Source organism: Salvelinus alpinus, chromosome 24, assembly GCF_045679555.1.
Source record: "Salvelinus alpinus chromosome 24, SLU_Salpinus.1, whole genome shotgun sequence".
In the NCBI taxonomy this organism is placed as follows: Eukaryota; Metazoa; Chordata; class Actinopteri; order Salmoniformes; family Salmonidae; genus Salvelinus; species Salvelinus alpinus.
Genome location: NC_092109.1, coordinates 48,163,756 through 48,184,156, shown reverse-complemented (window position 1 = coordinate 48,184,156; position 20,401 = coordinate 48,163,756). Strand labels below are relative to the sequence as shown.

The 20,401-nt window shown below is 40.9% G+C and overlaps 1 protein-coding gene across 1 annotated transcript in view; it reads left to right on the top strand.

Annotated features, from left to right (window-relative positions):
- The window catches only part of dixdc1b (DIX domain containing 1b), a 72,454-nt gene extending 57,900 nt beyond the window's left edge, over window positions 1–14,554 (top strand). The window contains exons 14-20 of the mRNA XM_071362936.1: window positions 85–195; window positions 4,794–4,934; window positions 5,369–5,429; window positions 9,202–9,310; window positions 10,793–10,901; window positions 11,124–11,203; window positions 11,280–14,554. Coding sequence (XP_071219037.1) covers window positions 85–195; window positions 4,794–4,934; window positions 5,369–5,429; window positions 9,202–9,310; window positions 10,793–10,901; window positions 11,124–11,203; window positions 11,280–11,301 — 633 coding nt within the window. The 3' untranslated portion in view covers window positions 11,302–14,554. The remainder of the gene's footprint in view (window positions 1–84; window positions 196–4,793; window positions 4,935–5,368; window positions 5,430–9,201; window positions 9,311–10,792; window positions 10,902–11,123; window positions 11,204–11,279) is intronic.
- Window positions 14,555–20,401: the final 5,847 nt, after the last annotated feature.

Sequence of the window (20,401 nt, the reverse complement as noted above, 5' to 3'; positions counted from 1 at the left end):
GACAGACAGACACTACACTACAGATCTTTGTTCTTTTTTTCAGTTAGACATATACATCATGTGTGTTTGCATGCGTGTGTACAGGCTGGCTTGCAGAGAGAGCTGGAGTGTAAAGACAACATGTTGCAGGAGATGATGAGTCGTCATGGTGACCAGGCCTCGCCCCACCTCACGGCCACACCCCTTCCCTCTGGGGTAAGTCTACTGGCTTTTATTTAGAAAAGAGCCTAGCAACAAATGCAGCTACTTTTGAGGCTACCTTGGAGAGTTTAGCCACCGAGGGTTTTGATAACATTTAGAGACTTTTTCCACTCAATTCTGCCGTGAACGAGAAGAGAAGATGTCTGTGCAAGGCAAGGCAAATTGGTGCTGTGACGTTGTCGTGGCAATGGTAAAACATCTAGTGCAGGCATGGGCAACTTTGATGGGGGTGGGGGCCACAAAACGTCTGAACTCATCATGAGGGGCCGTAGTTGTCCGTACCCACACATGCTGTCTCGAAGCAAAATACTACTCATTTTTCCACGGGGTGGAGAGAAATGTTTACTGTTGCTAATATGACATCTGAGTGAAAGTGACTAACAAAATCAATGGGCGTCCTCCGGTTGGTAATTTGATCATGATTAGTACAAGTTTAGATAGCTGCCCGCTAGACTAATTTACCAATCTAAAACATGTTGGCTGACATGGGCTAATTGAGTGACTGTCAGTGACTAACATAACAAGAGGAAAAACTGCTGAGATGCACTACCAAATTTAGAAATTTCACCTTGTGTATTCTACTATTCTAACTCTCAACAATAAGTTGAGATCCCGACTGAGTTCCTAAAATAAATATTTGAGCACAACTCTATATTTTTTACATTGTATTATTATTATTTCTATATTTATTCCGCCCACTCTAGACCTTAAACAATTTAAGCTATTAAAACTAAACCAACTTATTATTATTTCTATATTTATTCCGCCCACTCTAGACCTTAAACAATTTAAGCTATTAAAACTAAACCAACTTCCAAATGTCCAGACTGCCCCAACTTAGATTGCTTAGGAAAATATTTGTTATAATTTTTTAACTATAACAATATTTAAATGATCTCCCAATGCATTTCAATGGCAGAAAAAGGGCCAATAATAGATTTGATTGGTCTGGGGGCCCACAAAAAGGGGCCGCCAGTTGCCGATCTCCGATCTAGTGTCTTCTAGCGAAAAGCCAATAGTGATTCTCACAGGAAAAAAATTGGTAACACTGCTAGCAGTTTTATGGAACTAGAAAAACCTGGACATAATTCTTCTTCTTCAGCACTGAACTCCTATTACACTTTTAAGCTAGAAACGCAATTCATATTTTTATATTTGTGTAATCTGGTCTGGATTGCGTTGCTTGTATACAACATTTTCATATCTTTTCTACTTTGTAAACTATTTCAACTTTGCGTCCTCCATCCATTTCATGGGATTTCCTCAACATTCTAAAGGTCCCATTGTGACATCACTTCCAACATTCTAAAGGTCCCATTGTGACATCACTTCCAACATTCTAAAGGTCCCATTGTGACATCACTTCCAACATTCTAAAGGTCCCATTGTGACATCACTTCCAACATTCCATTGACTGTAAATGCAACTTTTCCAACAACTTAGACAGTCAGAGGATATGATAACTTGGTCTACTACCAACAACTTAGACAGTTAGAGGATATGATAACTTGGTCTACTTCCAACAACTTAGACAGTCAGAGGATATGATAACTTGGTCTACTACCAACAACTTAGACAGTCAGAGGATATGATAACTTGGTCTACTTCCAACAACTTAGACAGTCAGAGGATATGATAACTTGGTCTACTACCAACAACTTAGACAGTTAGAGGATATGATAACTTGGTCTACTACCAACAACTTAGACAGTTAGAGGATATGATAACTTGGTCTACTACCAACAACTTAGACAGTCAGAGGATATGATAACTTGGTCTACTACCAACAACTTAGACAGTTAGAGGATATGATAACTTGGTCTACTTCCAACAACTTAGACAGTCAGGGGATATGATAACTTGGTCCACTACCAACAACTTAGACAGTCAGAGGATATGATAACTTGGTCTACTACCAACAACTTAGACAGTTAGGGGATATGATAACTTGGTCTACTACCAACAACTTAGACAGTTAGAGGATATGATAACTTGGTCAACTTAGACAGTCAGAGGATATGATAACTTGGTCTACTACCAACAACTTAGACAGTCAGGGGATATGATAACTTGGTCTACTTCCAACAACTTAGACAGTTAGAGGATATGATAACTTGGTCAACTACCAACAACTTAGACAGTCAGAGGATATGATAACTTGGTCTACTTCCAACAACTTAGACAGTTAGAGGATATGATAACTTGGTCAACTACCAACAACTTAGACAGTCAGAGGATATGATAACTTGGTCTACTTCCAACAACTTAGACAGTCAGAGGATATGATAACTTGGTCTACTTCTAACAACTTAGACAGTCAGAGGATATGATAACTTGGTCAACTACCAACAACTTAGACAGTCAGAGGATATGATAACTTGGTCTACTTCCAACAACTTAGACAGTCAGAGGATATGATAACTTGGTCTACTTCCAACAACTTAGACAGTCAGAGGATATGATAACTTGGTCTACTACCAACAACTTAGACAGTCAGAGGATATGATAACTTGGTCTACTTCCAACAACTTAGACAGTCAGAGGATATGATAACTTGGTCTACTACCAACAACTTAGACAGTCAGAGGATATGATAACTTGGTCTACTACCAACAACTTAGACAGTCAGAGGATATGATAACTTGGTCTACTACCAACAACTTAGACAGTCAGGGGATATGATAACTTGGTCTACTTCCTTGCAATTCAAGTTATTATCTGGTACCAATCCAACGTTATAGCTGTTTTAGTAACCGCATCAACAACATTTTCGGGAACTTTTTATAAACTGACATTTTTACCACTTTCCCAAAAAGTTAGATGGTATGACATTTCCACCTACTTTTCTACTATTGAAATCTGTTGTCAGAACAAAAATATGTTAGCAATTTAATTATACAGCAGTTGTAGTAACATTGCATTAACATAAACTATGTTAATAATCTAATGATGCAACAGTTGTAGTGACTACATTAACATAAAATATGTTAATAATCTAATGATGCAACAGTTGTAGTGACTACATTAACATAAAATATGTTAATAATCTAATGATGCAACAGTTGTAGTGACTACATTAACATAAAATATGTTAATAATCTAATGATGCAACAGTTGTAGTGACTACATTAACATAAAATATGTTAATAATCTAATGATGCAGCAGTTGTAGTGGCTACATTAACATAAAATATGTTAATAATCTAATGATGCAACAGTTGTAGTGACTACATTAACATAAAATATGTTAATAATCTAATGATGCAACAGTTGTAGTGACTACATTAACATATTTTCCCGCAACTTTTTCCCAACCCCTGCCGTTTTGACCACTCCCCCAACAAGTCAGAGAAAAACTTATAGCGTATGAAATCTTCCTTTACTTCTCTGCTTTTCAAATTTGAGGTAGAGCTGTTTTAGTAACCCATCAACTGCTTTCATTAAATATGCAGTAAGTCATGTCAGAAGCCAGCAGACACGTACTGTTTCCTGTTCTGTGTGCATGAGCAACAGTACAATCTCTGATGTGCTGGAATATCTGCATGTCACATAAACTCGTCACACTTTTCTACCCAAACCCTGCCACCCCTCCCAGACTCCTGTGTCACCGGCTCAGGCATCGGAGGCTTGAAGTCAACATCAGAATCAGATGAAGACTCTTCATCAGCAACGTTGATTTCAAGCTCACTATCTGATCACTATCTATCTCACCATCCGACTCCAACTCATCTAAATTCTGCAGCATTTGCGATGCTGTCAGTGCGTCCATTCGTTTGACACTCTGAGGAGAAATGATCTACCGTTTCCAGCCTTTCATAATAACATAATTAGACCGCCCACAATTCTTCATTCATCATTACACTATTGTTCTAAATTCAATCACTCTTCACCCTCCTCATCATTTAGTTCATTGAAGTCACAATTATCAGTTTCTATCTGGTTTCTATCGCCCATTCATCCATTGAATCCACATGTTTCAGCATGATAATGCACGACCCCATATCGACCCCATGTCGCAAGGATCTGTACACATTTCCTGGAAGCTGAACCATGTCCCAGTTCTTCCATGGCCTGCAGACTCACCAGACATGTCCCCCATTGAGCATGTTTGGGATGCTCTGGATTGACGTGTACGACAGAGTGTTCCAGTTCCCACCAACATCCTGCAACTTCACACAGCCATTGAAGAGGAGAGGAACAACATTCCACAGGCCACAATCAGCAGCCTGATCAACTCTATGTGAAGGAGATGTGTCGCGCTGCATGAGGCAAATGGTGTTCACACCAGATACTGACTGGTTTTCTGATCCACGCCATTACTTTTTTTTTTTTTGGTATCTGTGACCAACAGATATATATCTGTATTTCCAGTCATGTGAAATCCATAGATTAGGGCCTAATGAATTTAGTTCAATTGTCTGGTTTCCTTATATGAACTGTAACTCTTAACTAAATCTTAGAAATTGTTGCATGTCGCATTTATATTTTTGTTCAGTGTGTATATACGTGTGTGTGTGTGTGTGTGTGTGTGTGTGTGTGTGTGTGTGTGTGTGTGTGTGTGTGTGTGTGTGTGTGTGTGTGTGTGTGTGTAGGCTGAGGAGCTGCAGCTGGTGCGGTCAGCGTTGAGGAGTCTGAGAGGAGTGTTCGGAGAGCAGGATCCTCAACACCACACTCTGGATACACTGGAGCAGGGCATCACATCACTGACCGACAGACTGATACACACACACCAGGTACACACACACACACCAGGTACACACACACACACCAGGTACACACACACACACCAGGTACACACACACACACCAGGTACACACCAGGTACACACACACACACCAGGTACACACACACACACCAGGTACACACCAGGTACACACACACACACCAGGTACACACACACACACCAGGTACACACACACACACCAGGTACACACACACACACCAGGTACACACGCACACCAGGTACACACACACACACACACACACACACACACACACACACACACCAGGTACACACACACACACACACACACACACACACACCAGGTACACACCAGGTACACACCAGGTACACACACCCACCAGGTACACAGACCCACCAGGTACACAGACTCTTTCAACTTGTGCTGTTAGAAATCCCTTGACTGTCGTGTGTTGTGTTCCTTAGGGGAGGGGAAAGTCTTCAGGATGCAACACACACAACCAGCACGACTCCTGGCCTCCAAGCAGTAAGATCCCCGATGCACTGTCACAACGCATTATATTTTACAGGGAATGCTGCAGCAGAAGCGAACGCTTTCGTCCGCGCGCGACACATTGGTGGTGGCTCCGTGGGAAACGTAATAAAAATAAATAAGTAGATCATATTATTTCACACCTTGATAGCTCTTCTTTGTCTATAAAAAACTTCATACGTTTGAACAAGTGACAGGAAGCATAAGAATACATTTGTTCGTATGGACAGTAAAAACACATTTCCGGATGGTTAAAGGCCGACATTTGGTAGTTTCAATGAAAAAACACTTTGTAACATGACTATAGAAAGGGAACATTGTGGTTGGGGAACTCGTTTAAACCCACCTATAGGGCCTATTGTCTTCCTGAAGAACACCAACCATCAACTATTAGCATCAACCATTAACATCAACCATTAACATCAACCATTAACATCAACCATTAACATCAACCATTAACATCAACCATTAACATCAACCATTAACATCAACCATTAACATCAACCATCAACATCAACCATCAACATCAACCATTAACATCAACCATTAACACCAACCATTAACATCAACCATTAACATCAACCATTAACACCAACCATTAACATCAACCATTAACATCAACCATTAACATCAACCATTAACATCAACCATTAACATCAACCATTAACATCAACCATCAACATCAACCATTAACATCAACCATTAACATCAACCATTAACACCAACCATTAACATCAACCATTAACATCAACCATTAACACCAACCATTAACATCAACCATTAACATCAACCATTAACATCAACCATTAACATCAACCATTAACATCAACCATTAACATCAACCATCAACACCAACCATCAACACCAACCATTAACACCAACCATTAACACCAACCATCAACACCAACCATTAACACATTAACACCAACCATTAACATCAACCATTAACATCAACCATCAACATCAACCATCAACCATTAACATCAACTATTAACATCAACCATCAACCATTAACATCAACCATTAACACCAACCATTAACATCAACCATTAACATCAACCATTAACATCAACCATCAACATCAACCATTAACATCAACCATTAACATCAACCATTAACATCAACCATTAACATCAACCATCAACATCAACCATCAACATCAACCATTAACATCAACCATTAACACCAACCATTAACATCAACCATTAACATCAACCATTAACACCAACCATTAACATCAACCATTAACATCAACCATTAACATCAACCATTAACATCAACCATTAACATCAACCATTAACATCAACCATCAACATCAACCATTAACATCAACCATTAACATCAACCATTAACACCAACCATTAACATCAACCATTAACATCAACCATTAACACCAACCATTAACATCAACCATTAACATCAACCATTAACATCAACCATTAACATCAACCATTAACATCAACCATTAACATCAACCATCAACACCAACCATTAACACCAACCATTAACACCAACCATCAACACCAACCATTAACACATTAACACCAACCATTAACATCAACCATTAACATCAACCATCAACATCAACCATCAACCATTAACATCAACTATTAACATCAACCATCAACCATTAACATCAACCATTAACACCAACCATTAACATCAACCATTAACATCAACCATTAACATCAACCATCAACATCAACCATTAACATCAACCATTAACATCAACCATTAACATCAACCATCAACATCAACCATTAACATCAACCATCAACATCAACCATTAACATCAACCATTAACATCAACCATTAACATCAACCATCAACCTCAACCATTAACATCAACCATTAACATCAACCATCAACATCAACTATTAACACCAACCATTAACATCAACCATTAACACCAACCATTAACACCAACCATTAACATCAACCATTAACACCAACCATTAACACCAACCATTAACACCAAACATTCACTATTTATAATATCGAAAATAGGCTACCATGTAACTGACAGTATATCAAGGCCATGTCTACTTTCAAAAATGTTTAAATTGGATGAAGCCGCTTTTTATCAAAAATAGTTATAACAATGGATATTGTACGTTATGTAAATAGTTGAAGTCAGAAGTTTACATACCCTTAGGTTGGACTCATTAAAATTCATTACTACCATTCTTTATAGAACTTCTTTGTTTCATAGTGTAGTTTCTGTTTCTTTTTATTTTGTTTAGTCACATGATTTCTTCATTTGCAGTATGTTTGCCAATCAGTTGGGCTGCCAGACTTGATTGCCGTACCGTTTGCCTCATCCCTCTCAACTATACAATTTTTCAATTCCTCATCAATCCACGGGGATTTAACAGTTTTTACAGTAATGTTCTTATTGGGTGTTTATTAGTAACTGGAATAAGTAGTTTCATAAATGCGTCACATGCAGCATCTGGTTGTTCCTCGTTAAACACCACAGACCAGCAGCGTCTGGTTGCTCCTCATTACACACCACAGACCAGCAGCGTCTGGTTGCTCCTCATTACACACCACAGACCAGCAGCGTCTGGTTGCTCCTCATTACCCACCACAGACCAGCAGCGTCTGGTTGCTCCTCATTACACACCACGGACCAGCAGCGTCTGGTTGCTCCTCATTACCCACCACAGACCAGCAGCGTCTGGTTGCTCCTCATTACACACCACAGACCAGCAGCGTCTGGTTGCTCCTCATTACACACCACAGACCAACAGCGTCTGGTTGCTCCTCATTACACACCACAGACCAGCAGCGTCTGGTTGCTCCTCATTACACACCACAGACCAGCAGCGTCTGGTTGCTCCTCATTACCCACCACAGACCAACAGCGTCTGGTTGCTCCTCATTACACACCACGGACCAGCAGCGTCTGGTTGCTCCTCATTACCCACCACAGACCAGCAGCGTCTGGTTGCTCCTCATTACCCACCACAGACCAGCAGCGTCTGGTTGCTCCTCATTACCCACCACAGACCAGCAGCGTCTGGTTGCTCCTCATTACCCACCACAGACCAACAAATATTCTTTACATCATCAACATAGGAATCACTACAAAACTTAGTGTATGACCTCTTATACCACAGGGTAGCCTAGTGGTTAGAGTGTTGGGCTAGTAACCGAAAGGTTGCAAGTTCCCTGAGCTGACAAGGTACAAATCTGTCGTTCTGCCCCTGAACAGTTAACCCACTAGACCATCATTGAAATTAAGAATTTGTTCTTAACTGACTTGCCTAGTTAAATAAAGGTAAAATAAATAAATAAAATACTCTATATTAGGCCCAGCCTTTGGAACTTTGGTTTTCCTAGAAACGGCTATTATATTGTGATCACTACATCCTATGGATGTGGATACTGCTTTAAAGCAAATATCAGCAGCGTTAGTAAAGATGTGATCAATACATGTTGATGATTTAATTCCTGTGCTGTTTGTAACTACCCTGTTAGGTTGACTGACAACCTGATCCAGGTTACAGGCACTGGTCACAGTTTGAATTTTTTTCCTGAGTGGGCAGCTTGATGATAGCCGGTTAATATTTAAAACCACCCAGGAAAAATACTTCTCTGTTGACGCAATTTTTGAAGGAGGAACCACTGTATTATACGGTTGTTGAGTGCACCAGGGGGTCTACGCAGTGTAGGACCTTCCCTGGCATGTGTTGCTTGACAAAAAGACATGTCAGCCACACACATGAAATGTCCCCTTTTTCTGATGGTGTGTGTGTTCCAGAGATGGCCCACTCCTACAGTAGTCCATTGCTGAGCTCGTGTGGTTCCACTAAGGTCCTCTACTTTACAGACCACTCACACACACCCTGCATGATCCACATCAACAAGAGGTACGTGTGTTTACCTAACCCCTAATCATAACCAATGTATCTGGAACCTTGAAATGTTTCAGAATCACCTTTATTCGACAAATACATTTGCATGAACAGTAATTTAATGAAATGGTGCTGCCACAATAAACAGGATATAGAGACATCTCTAGATGCAGAATTAACAATCCACATGTAGTACTTTCAGAAAGGATTCACACCACCTGACTTTTTCCACATTGTTTTATTACATCCTGAATTTAAAACGGATTAAATTGAGATTTTGTGTCACTGGCCTACACATAATACCCCATAATGTTAAAGTGGATTTTTTTTTTTTTTCATTTTTACAAATTAATTAAAAATGAAAAGCTGAAATCTCTTGAGTCAATAAGTATTCAACTCCTTTATTATCTCAAGCCTAAATAAGGAGTAAGCATTTACTTAACAAGTCACATGAAAACTGAAGACGGATCAACAACATTGTAGTTACTCCACAATACTAACCTAAATGACAGAGTGAAAAGGAAGTCTATACAGATTAAAAATATGCCAAAACATGCATCCTGTTTGCAATAAGGCACTAAAGTAAAACTGCAAAAAGTGTGGCAAAGAAATTAACTTTATGTCCTGAATACAAAGCGTTATGTTTGGGGCAGATCCAACACGTCACTGAGTACCACTTCATATTTTCAAGCATGGTGGTGGCTGCATCATGTTATGGGTATGCTTGTCATCTGCAATGACGAGGGAGTTTTGTAATAATAAAAATAAATGGTATAGAACTAAGCACATGCAAAATCCTAGAGGAAAACCTGGTTCAATCTACTTTCCAACAGACACTTGGAGATGAATTCACCTTTCAGCAGGACAATAACCTAAAACACAAGGCCAAATCTACACTGGCAGACATTGAATGTCCCAAAGTGGCCGAGTTACAGTTTTTACATAAATCATCTTAAAAATGGCAAGACTTGAAAATTGCTGTCTAGCAATGATCAACAACCAACTTGAAAGAACTTGAACAATTTTTTTATTTTTTATAATGTGCAGATATTGTACAATCCAGGTTTGCAAAGCTCTTAGAGACTTACCCAGAAAGACTCACAGCTGTAATCGCTGCCAAAGGTGATTCTATCATATACTGACTCGGGTGTGAATAATTATGTAAATAAGATGTATGTATTTCATGTTCCAATACATTTGCAAACATTTCTAAAAACATATTTTCACTTTGTGTGTAGATGGGTGAGAGAATTATTTTTATTTAAACCATTTTGAATTGAGACTAACAACAAAATGTGCAATAAGTCAAGGGGTATGAATACTTTCTGAAGGCCCTGTATGTAGAGAAGTATTAAACAAAACAAAAACAATGACAGGATCATGTGCAATGGAGGAACTATAAAATGTCAAGAGTCAGGATGTGCAGAGATGCAGTTTTGGATGATCATGCTGGGTGCATAGTCCCTATGTTATTTGGAAACATTTGATGTGTGTTAGGTTGGGGAAAGTAACTCTGAGAGATGTGAAGACGGCAGTAGACAGAGATGACAACCACAGATTCCACTTCAAAGCCCTCGACCCCGAGTTTGGTACCGTCAAAGAAGAGGTGAGGAGGGAAGGAGAAAAGAGAGATGAGGGAGAGTAGAGCAGGGGGAGAGAAGAGGGGGGAGGGAGGGACGAGTGGAGAGGAGGGGGACAAGTGGGGAGGAGAGGGGCAGAGGACAGAAGGGGTGCGGAGAGGTGATTAGGGGTAGAAGGAGTGAGAGAAGTCTGGTGACCTATACATAAATACAGTCACACTTGATATTTTGTGTGTGTGTATATATAGGTATTTGAAGACGAGGCGTTGGTTCCAGGCTGGGAGGGGAAGATAGTGGCCTGGGTGGAGGAGGACAACGGAGAGGAGAGGTACGCACTCAAACACATACACACACACACTTCTCCGTCAGTGTTCAGTCTGTCATTGTTCTTTATTTTTCCACAGGATTAAAGGCCCTAGCTGCTGAGGAACTGAAGGCCCTAGCTGCTGAGGAACTAAAGGCCCTAGCTGCTGAGGAACTGAAGGCCCTAGCTGCTGAGGAACTGAAGGCCCTAGCTGCTGAGGAACTGAAGGCCCTAGCTGCTGAGGAACTAAAGGCCCTAGCTGCTGAGGAACTGAAGGCCCTAGCTGCTGAGGAACTAAAGGCCCTAGCTGCTGAGGAACTGAAGGCCCTAGCTGCTGAGGAGCTGAAGGCCCTAGCTGCTGAGGAGCTGAAGGCCCTAGCTGCTGAGGAGCTGAAGGCCCTAGCTGCTGAGGAACTGAAGGCCCTAGCTGCTGAGGAACTGAAGGCCCTAGCTGCTGAGGAACTGAAGGACCTACTGTTGAAGTCGGAAGTTTACATAAACTAGTTTTAATGACCCCAACCTAAGTGTCTCAACCACTCCACTAATGTATTGTTAACAAACTATAGTTTTGGCAAGTCGGTTAGGAAATCTACTTTGTGCATGACAAGTAATGTTTCCAACAATTGTTTACAGACAGATTATTTCATTTATAACTCACTGTATCACAATTCCAGTGGGTCAGAAGTTTACATACACTAAGTTGACTGTGCCTTTGAGCAGCTTGGAAAATTCCGGAAAATTATGTCATGGCTTTAGAAGCTTCTGATAGGCTAATTGACATCATTTGAGTCAATTGGAGGTGTACCTGTGGATGTATTTCAAGGCCTACCTTCAAACTCAGTTTCTCTTTGCTTGACATCATGGGAAAATCAAAAAAAATCAGCCAAGACCTCAGAAAAAAAATTGTAGACCTCCACAAGTCTGGTTCATCCTTGGGAGCAATTTCCAAATGCCTGAAGGTACCACGTTCATCTGTACAAACAATAGTATGCAAATATAAACACCATGGGACCACATCATACCGCTCAGGAAGGAGACGCGTTATGTCTCCTAGAGATGAACGTACTTTGGTGCGAAAAGTGCAAATCAATCCCAGAACAACAGCAAAGGACCTTGTGAAGATGCTGGAGGAAACAGGTACAAAAGTATCTATATCCACAGTAAAACGAGTCCTATATCGACATAACCTGAAAGACCGCTCAGCAAGGAAGAAGCCACTGCTCCAAAACCGCCATAAAACAGCCAGACTACGGTTTGCAACTGCACATGGAGACAAAGATCGTACTTTTTGGAGAAATGTCCTCTATTCTGATGAAACAAAAATAGAACTGTTTGGCCATAATGACCATCGTCATGTTTGGAGGAAAAAGGGGGAGGCTTGCAAGCCAAAGAACACCATCCCAACTATGAAGCACGGTGATGGCAGCATCATGTTGTGGGGGTGCTTTGCTGCAGGAGGGGCTGGTGCACTTCTCAAAATAGATTGCATCGTGAGGTTGGAAAATTCTGTGGATATATTGAAGCAACATCTCAAGACATCAGGAAGTTTAAACTTGGTCGCAAATGGGTCTTCCAAATAAACTATGACCCCAAGCATACTTCCAAAGTTGTGGCAAAATGGCTTAAGGACAAATTTCTTTTTTTTTCTTTTTTTTTCACCTTTATTTAACCAGGTAGGCTAGTTGAGAACAAGTTCTCATTTGCAACTGCGACCTGGCCAAGATAAAGCATAGCAGTGTGAACAGACAACAACACAGAGTTACACATGGAGTAAACAATAAACAAGTCAATAACATGGTAGAAAAAAAGAGAATCTATATACAATGTGTGCAAAAGGCATGAGGTAGGCAATAAATCGAATAATTACAATTTAGCAGATTAACACTGGAGTGATAAATCATCAGATGATCATGTGCAAGAAGAGATACTGGTGTGCAAAAGAGCAGAAAAGTAAATAAATAAAAGCAGTATGGGGGGTGAGGTAGGTAAATTGGGTGGGTAGTTTACAGATGGACTATGTACAGCTGCAGCGATCGGTTAGCTGCTCGGATAGCAGATTTTTAAAGTTGTTGAGGGAGATAAAAGTCTCCAACTTCAGAGATTTTTGCAATTCGTTCCAGTCGCAGGCAGCAGAGAACTGGAAGGAAAGGCGTCCAAATGAGGTTTTGGCTTTAGGGATGATCAGTGAGATACACCTGCTGGAGCGCGTGCTGCGGGTGGGTGTAGCCATCGTGACCAGTGAACTGAGATAAGGCGGCACTTTACCTAGCATAGCCTTGTAGATGACCTGGAGCCAGTGGGTCTGACGACGAACATGTAGCGAGGGCCAGCCGACTAGGGCATACAGGTCGCAGTGGTGGGTCGTATAAGGTGCTTTAGTAACAAAACGAATGGCACTGTGATAAACTGCATCCAGTTTGCTGAGTAGAGTATTGGAAGCTATTTTGTAGATGACATCGCCGAAGTCGAGGATCGGTAGGATAGTCAGTTTTACTAGGGTAAGTTTGGCGGCGTGAGTGAAGGAGGCTTTGTTGCGGAATAGAAAGCCGATTCTTGATTTGATTTTGGATTGGAGATGTTTGATATGAGTCTGGAAGGAGAGTTTGCAGTCTAGCCAGACACCTAGGTACTTATAGATGTCCACATATTCTAGGTCGGAACCGTCCAGGGTGGTGATGCTAGTCGGGCGTGCGGGTGCAGGCAGCGAACGGTTGAAAAGCATGCATTTGGTTTTACTAGCGTTTAAGAGCAGTTGGAGGCCACGGAAGGAGTGTTGTATGGCATTGAAGCTCGTTTGGAGGTTAGATAGCACAGTGTCCAAGGAAGGGCCGGAAGTATATAGAATGGTGTCGTCTGCGTAGAGGTGAATCAGGGAATCGCCCGCAGCAAGAGCAACATCATTGATGTATACAGAGAAAAGAGTCGGCCCGAGAATTGAACCCTGTGGTACCCCCATAGAGACTGCCAGAGGACCGGACAACATGCCCTCCGATTTGACACACTGAACTCTGTCTGCAAAGTAGTTGGTGAACCAGGCAAGGCAGTCATTAAAGTCAAGGTAAGTCAAGGTATTGGAGTGGCCATCACAAAGCCCTGACCTCAATCCTATAGACATGTTGTGGGCAGAACTTAAAAAGCGTGTGCGAGCAAGGAGGCCTACAAACCTGAGTCAGTTACACCAGCTCTGTCAGGAGGAATGGGCCAAAATTCACCCAACTTATTGTGGGAAGCTTGTGGAAGCCTACCTGAAATCTTTGACCCAAGTTAAACAATTGAAAGGCAATGCTACCAAATACTAGTTGAGTGTATGTAAACTTCTGACCCACCGGGAATGTGATGAAACAAAATAAAAGCTGAAATAAATAATTATCTCTACTATTATTCTGACATTTCACATTCTTAAAATAATGTGGTGATCCTAACTGACCTAAGACAGAGAATTTTTACTAGGATTAAATGTCAGGGTTTAAATGTATTTTTCTAATGTGTATGTAAACTTCCGACTTCAACTGTAGCTGCTGAGGAACTAAAGGACATACAGTGCATTCGGAAAGTATTCAGACCCCTTGACTTTTTTCAAATTTTGTTACTTTACAGCCTTATTCTAAAATGGATTAAAAAAATAAAAAAACACAATACTCCATACTGACAAAGCAAAAACTGGTTCAGACATTTTTGCAAATGTATTTATAAAAAAAAATATATATATATATATATCACATTTACATAAGTATTCAGACCCTTTACTCAGTACTTTGTTGAAGCACCTTTGGCAGCGATTACAGCCTGGAGTCTTCTTGGGTATGACGCTACAAGCTTGGCACACCTGTATTTGGGGAGTTGTTCCCATTCTTCTCTGCAGATCCTCTCAAGCTCTGTCAGGGTGGATGGGGAGCGTTGCTGCACACCTATTTTCAGGTCTCTCCAGAGATGTTGGGTTCAAGTCTTCGCTCTGGCTGGGCCACTCAAGGATATTCAGAGACTTGTCCCGAAGCCACTCCTGCGTTGTCTTGGCTGTGTGCTTAGGGTCATTGTCCTGTTGGAAGGTGAACCTTCGCCCCAGTCTGAGGCCCTGAGCACTCTGGGGCAGGTTTTCAACAAGGATCTCTCTGTACTTTGCTCCATTCATCTTTGCCTTGATCCTGACTAGTCCTGAAAAACATCCCCACAGCATGATGCTCCCACCACCACGCTTCACCATAGGGATGGTGCCAGGTTTTCTCCAGACATGATGCTTTGCATTCAGGCCAAAGAGTTCAATCTTGGTTTCATCAGACCTGAGAATCTTGTTTCTCATGGTCTGGGAGTCTTTAGGTGCCTTCCGGCAAACTCCAAGCGGGCTGTCATGTGCATTTTACTGAGGAGTGGCTTCCGTCTGGTCACTCTACGACAAAGGCCTTGGTGGACACAGAGATGGTTGTTCTTCTGGAAGATTATTCCATTTACACAGAAGAGCTCTGTCACCTCCCTGACCTAGACCCTCCTCCCCCGATTGCTCAGTTTGGCTGGCCGGCCAGCTCTAGGAAGAGTGTTGGTTGTTCCAAACTTCTTCCATTTAAGAATGGGCCTAGCGAGGTGTTGCTGAGGAACACACTGTTACTAAAGGACCTAGAGAGGTGTTGCTGAGGAACACACTGTTACTAAAGGACCTAGAGAGGTGTTGCTGAGGAACACACTGTTACTAAAGGACCTAGTGAGGTGTTGCTGAGGAACACACTGTTACTAAAGGACCTAGAGAGGTGTTGCTGAGGAACACACTGTTACTAAAGGACCTAGAGAGGTGTTGCTGAGGAACACACTGTTACTAAAGGACCTAGTGAGGTGTTGCTAAGGAACACACTGTTACTAAAGGACCTAGTGAGGTGTTGCTGAGGAACACACTGTTACTAAAGGACCTAGTGAGGTGTTGCTAAGGAACACACTGTTACTAAAGGACCTAGAGAGGTGTTGCTGAGGAACACACTGTTACTAAAGGACCTAGAGAGGTGTTGCTGAGGAACACACTGTTACTAAAGGACCTAGTGAGGTGTTGCTAAGGAACACACTGTTACTAAAGGACCTAGAGAGGTGTTGCTGAGGAACACACTGTTACTAAAGGACCTAGAGAGGTGTTGCTGAGGAACACACTGTTACTAAAGGACCTAGAGAGGTGTTGCTGAGGAACACACTGTTACTAAAGGACCTAGAGAGGTGTTGCTAAGGAACACACTGTTACTAAAGGACCTAGTGAGGTGTTGCTAAGGAACACACTGTTACTAAAGGACCTAGAGAGGTGTTGCTGAGGAACACACTGTTACTAAAGGACCTAGAGAGGTGTTGCTGAGGAACACACTGTTACTAAATCCTTTGAGAACTGTGCCTTATGAAGGACATGCTTTTCTGCAGTATATAATCACAAACTGGACGGACTGAGTTATAACGTTACTGTAGATGAAACACTGCTGAATTGTCATTGTTTTTGTTGTACATTCCTGTTAATATATTTCTATTCTGGTTTAAAATGTTGTTTTTATTTAGAATTAAGAATGAATTATGTTTTGTATTGTTTACAGAGGAGAATGTTTTTGCAGTAGAGTTGAACATCAGAACACTGAGCTGTTGCAAAAGCAGGATCAGTAAGTTAAGCCAGATAACTCTTATTGGGAGTAAGTTAAGCCAGATAACTCTTATTGGGAGTAGGTTAAGCCAGATAACTCTTATTGGGAGTAAGTTAAGCCAGATAACTCTTATTGGGAGTAAGTTAAGCCAGATAACTCTTATTAGGAGTAAGTAAAGCCAGATAACTCTTATTAGGACTAAGTTAGGCCAGATAACTCTTATTAGGAGTAGGTTAAGCCAGATAACTCTTATTGGGAGTAAGTAAAGCCAGATAACTCTTATTAGGACTAAGTTAGGCCAGATAACTCTTATTAGGACTAAGTTAGGCCAGATAACTCTTATTAGGAGTAAGTTAAGCCAGATAACTCTTATTGGGAGTAGGTTAAGCCAGATAACTCTTATTAGGACTAAGTTAGGCCAGATAACTCTTATTGGGAGTAGGTTAAGCCAGATAACTCTTATTAGGAGTAAAATATATCTCTTGATTTACTGATATATTTATAAAGCTGAACTTGAATATGGTTGTCAAGTAATTTATACCATGATGCCATTTATACCTTGACGTTATTGCCATGATGCCATTTATACCTTGACGTTATTGCCATGATGCCAGTTATACCTTGACGTTATTGCCATGATGCCAGTTAGACCTTGACATTATTGCCATGATGCCAGTTAGACCTTGACGTTATTGCCATGATGCCAGTTATACCTTGACGTTATTGCCATGATGCCAGTTATACCTTGACATTATTGCCATGATGCCAGTTATACCTTGACGTTATTGCCATGATGCCAGTTATACCTTGACGTTATTGCCATGATGCCAGTTATACCTTGACATTATTGCCATGATGCCAGTTATACCTTGACGTTATTGCCATGATGCCAGTTATACCTTGACATTATTGCCATGATGCCAGTTATACCTTGACGTTATTGCCATGATGCCAGTTATACCTTGACATTATTGCCATGATGCCAGTTATACCTTGACGTTATTGCCATGATGCCAGTTAGACCTTGACGTTATTGCCATGATGCCAGTTATACCTTGACATTATTGCCATGATGCCAGTTATACCTTGACATTATTGCCATGATGCCAGTTATACCTTGACGTTATTGCCATGATGCCAGTTAGACCTTGACGTTATTGCCATGATGCCAGTTATACCTTGACATTATTGCCATGATGCCAGTTATACCTTGACATTATTGCCATGATGCCAGTTATACCTTGACATTATTGCCATGATGCCAGTTATACCTTGACGTTATTGCCATGATGCCAGTTATACCTTGACATTATTGCCATGATGCCAGTTATACCTTGACGTTATTGCCATGATGCCAGTTATACCTTGACGTTATTGCCATGATGCCAGTTATACCTTGACATTATTGCCATGATGCCAGTTATACCTTGACATTATTGCCATGATGCCAGTTATACCTTGACATTATTGCCATGATGCCAGTTATACCTTGACGTTATTGCCATGATGCCAGTTATACCTTGACATTATTGCCATGATGCCAGTTATACCTTGACGTTATTGCCATGATGCCAGTTATACCTTGACGTTATTGCCATGATGCCAGTTATACCTTGACATTATTGCCATGATGCCAGTTATACCTTGACATTATTGCCATGATGCCAGTTATACCTTGACGTTATTGCCATGATGCCAGTTATACCTTGACATTATTGCCATGATGCCAGTTAGACCTTGACGTTATTGCCATGATGCCAGTTATACCTTGACGTTATTGCCATGATGCCAGTTATACCTTGACATTATTGCCATGATGCCAGTTATACCTTGACGTTATTGCCATGATGCCAGTTAGACCTTGACATTATTGCCATGATGCCAGTTATACCTTGACATTATTGCCATGATGCCAGTTATACCTTGACGTTATTGCCATGATGCCAGTTATACCTTGACGTTATTGCCATGATGCCAGTTATACCTTGACGTTATTGCCATGATGCCAGTTAGACCTTGACATTATTGCCATGATGCCAGTTAGACCTTGACATTATTGCCATGATGCCAGTTATACCTTGACGTTATTGCCATGATGCCAGTTATACCTTGACGTTATTGCCATGATGCCAGTTATACCTTGACGTTATTGCCATGATGCCAGTTATACCTTGACGTTATTGCCATGATGCCAGTTATACCTTGACATTATTGCCATGATGCCAGTTATACCTTGACGTTATTGCCATGATGCCAGTTAGACCTTGACATTATTGCCATGATGCCAGTTAGACCTTGACATTATTGCCATGATGCCAGTTATACCTTGACGTTATTGCCATGATGCCAGTTAGACCTTGACATTATTGCCATGATGCCAGTTAGACCTTGACGTTATTGCCATGATGCCAGTTATACCTTGACGTTATTGCCATGATGCCAGTTATACCTTGACGTTATTGCCATGATGCCAGTTATACCTTGACGTTATTGCCATGATGCCAGTTATACCTTGACGTTATTGCCATGATGCCAGTTATACCTTGACATTATTGCCATGATGCCAGTTTCAAGTCTCATCTCTTGAAAATATGACATTATTTCAGAAGGTTTGTTAGCCGGCTAACTGATTGACCCTGCGGTCTGGAACAGCCCCATGTCTCTGTACAGCCACCAGACCTCCATGTTTTAATAAACGCTCCGAACCACCGGACAGACATGTTTTAAGCATTTTAATAAACAATATGCACATTTTCCCACCAGAGATGTGTTTCTATTAAATGGACTTGTTGCGTGATGACTTAGTGCACATAAAAATACCTTTTGCGGATAAATTCCCTGTATGTACCAATTAAAAAATACATGTTAAATGGGTTTCCATTGCATTTTCAACTCTACTGATGTTGCGTTATAGCAAGTGTGCCCATTCTGGTATTGGCAGGTGCGTTCTAGCCAAGAGCGCTGTTGGCTAGAGCGCATGAATGGCCTACATAATGAGATTATTATGGACAACATAGTACCATTTTGTAAAACGGCAGCCAAGCATCGATGATCATGTCACTATAATAAGAACCTCGATATGTATTGGAAAGCATCAAGCTCATCACCGTGCACTTTCACCACCCTGTGAAGTTCATCATTTATTTAATCTGTAGCCTAATAAATATGTTGGTTATTATATCAATATTTGCGCATAAAAGCGTTTGACATTTCTCGCATAATTAATTTTACTGACACAAAAAGATCCCACCTTGTCTAGCGTATTTTGTTTTGTCGACATTTGGAAAGTTGACCCCCCAAAAATGGTTTCCATCAGGCCTGTCAGGACATTTTTTATTCGACATGTACTTTACTCGCATAAAAAGGTTGGATGGAAACCTGGTTACTGTTACTATAAACTCATAGTCCGCCATAGTGGACGCGTCACAATACCCATAAAACCTAACGGTCAAACACGGAAATTGTTTTTCCTCCATTAATTTTTCACAGTGAATTTTACAAACACTTCAAATTAAGTATGTATTTGGTATAGGCTTACCTTGGCGTGATGTTTTGATAACCGTGTAAGTTGTATCAACATATTTGTCTCAAATTCAAAATACTAATTAGCAACAGAGAAAACCTC